General features: G+C 40.5%; 1 protein-coding gene across 1 annotated transcript; it reads left to right on the forward strand.

The window, feature by feature from the left end:
• The first annotated feature begins 1,508 nt into the window (after nucleotides 1-1,508).
• On the forward strand, nucleotides 1,509-1,967 carry LOC117103105 (uncharacterized protein K02A2.6-like). Its single transcript, XM_033243599.1, has one exon. It carries the CDS (start codon nucleotides 1,509-1,511, stop codon nucleotides 1,965-1,967), a length of 459 nt encoding a protein of 152 aa, XP_033099490.1.
• Nucleotides 1,968-2,280: the final 313 nt, after the last annotated feature.

Consider the following 2,280-nt stretch of genomic DNA (forward strand, 5'->3'; position numbering starts at 1 on the left):
AATCAAGAGGGAACACTATAAGTTGCCTTCAAGGGCAGAAATTACTGCACAGTTTTCAGGAGCAAAAATATTTAGTAAACTTGACGCATCAAGTGGATTTTGGCAAATCCAACTGGATGAAGATAGCTCCAAGTTATGTACTTTCATTACTCTATTTAGTAGGTACAGATTCTTGCGCCTACCATTTGGAATCAGCAGTGCTCCAGAGGTATATCACAAATTGGTTCATAATCTGTTTGCAGAGATTCCTGGTGTAAACACTATGATGAACGACATTATAGTATGGGGATCAACTGAAGCTGAACATGATGAGCGCTTAAAACAGGTTTTGGACATAGTGAAAAATAACAACCTAAAACCCAATAGAGCAAAGTGTGAATTTGGAGTGAGAAAGTTAACCTTTATTGGTGATGTCATTAGTGATCAAGGAGTTCAGCCTGACCCACAGAAAATATCAGCTATACAGAACATGGGAAGACCACAGAACAAGACAGATGTACAGAAATTTTTGGGAATGGTGAACTACATGGGTAAGTTTATCCCAGACCTATCTTTAAAATCAGTACCACTTCGAAGCTTACTTGACAAAAGATATCAATGGATGTGGCAAGATACACAAGAAAATGATTGGCAGCTGCTAAAATTAGCTCTTGTCACAGAGCCAGTTTTGCGTTTCTATGACCCAACAAAGTCTATTAAAGTCTCTTCAGATGCTTCACGGAATGGTCTTAGGTGCCGTACTCTTACAACAGTATAACGGAACATGGGCTCCTGTGGCGTATGCTTCAAGGGCAATGTCGGAAGCAGAGACCAGATATGCCCAAATTGAAAAGGAACTGCTAGCCATAGTCTATGCGTGTGAACGATTTCATCAGTACATATATGGACAACATATAGAAGTGGAAACTGATCACAAACCCCTGATTCCATTGTTAAAAAAGTCCCTGTGTAATAGTCCATTGAGAGTTCAACGATTGCTAATAAGAGTTCAACGATATGACTTAAATGTGTCCTTCACCCCAGGGAAATTTATGTATACGGCAGATACGCTCTCAAGAGCAGTAGATCAACACGCTGAAGGACAGAGTAGTACCGAAGAGGACATTGTCAATTATGTAAATATGGTCACTGTGTCAATACCTGTCTCCTCACATAGCAAGACAGAAATTGTGAAGGAAACACGAACAGATGAAATTATGAAAGCATTACGCAACGTGATACTGTCAGGCTGGCCGAATGAAAAGAAAGATTGTCCTGATAATCTACAAGAATATTGGACAGTGCGGGAAGAGTTGTCAGAATCTGATGGCTTGCTTTCAACGGGAAATAGAATAATCATCCCAGCTTCACTACGTAAAAGAATATTGCAGAAAATACATGTAGGTCATCTCGGTATTGAAAAGTGTAAGCGGAGAGCAAGAGAAGTATTGTATTGGCCGCGTATAAATCAAGATATAGCTAATGTGGTAAACAATTGTAACTCATGATTAACATACCAGAGACGAAAAATGGCAGAGCCACTTCAGCCCCACCAAACCCCAAATCGTCCATGGGAAAAACTTGGGGCAGACCTTTGTACAGTTAATGGCAGGGAATATTTAGTCATTGTAGATTACTTTTCGCAATTTATAGAGGTTTGCATGCTGCACAGCACAGCTAGTGTAGCAGTGATAAGTAAGATAAAGTCTGTGTTTGCAAGACAGGGAACACCTATTGAATTGATGACCGACAACGGGCCTCAATTTAACAGTGCTGAATTTAGGCACTTTGCAGCTGATTGGGACTTTGTTCATACGACTTCTAGTCCTCACTACCCCCAATCCAATGGACTGGCTGAAGGAGCAGTAAAGATAGTAAAAATTTTGATCAAAAAAGCAGTTCACAGCAATCAAGATATCATGAAGGTCCTGCAAATATACCGCAGCTCCCCTCTTGAATGTGGAAAATCTCCAGCAGAGGTACTCTAAAACAGGAGGATGAAAACGAACTTGCCAATGGCAGATAACTTGTTAAACTTCCAGCAACTCGACACGAAAGCATTCGTAGCAAGGAAGAGCGGGATAAAGAAAAAGCAGCAGAAGTATCATATGAAGCGAGTAGGTTCACATGCTTTACAAGAGTTGGCAGTTGGAAAACAAGTTAGACTATGGGACACTTTAAAGAATACCTGGTCTCAAACTGGATGGATAAAATTCATACTACCAAATCGCTCATATCTTGTGCAGACAGAAAAGGGAGTTTTCCGAAGGAACAGACAAATGATACGGAGAGAACCTGGGT

The sequence above is a fragment of the Anneissia japonica genome, unplaced genomic scaffold (assembly GCF_011630105.1).
Source record: "Anneissia japonica isolate Jap-2015-1 unplaced genomic scaffold, ASM1163010v1 scaffold288266_len82443_cov100, whole genome shotgun sequence".
Classification (NCBI taxonomy): Eukaryota; Metazoa; Echinodermata; class Crinoidea; order Comatulida; family Comatulidae; genus Anneissia; species Anneissia japonica.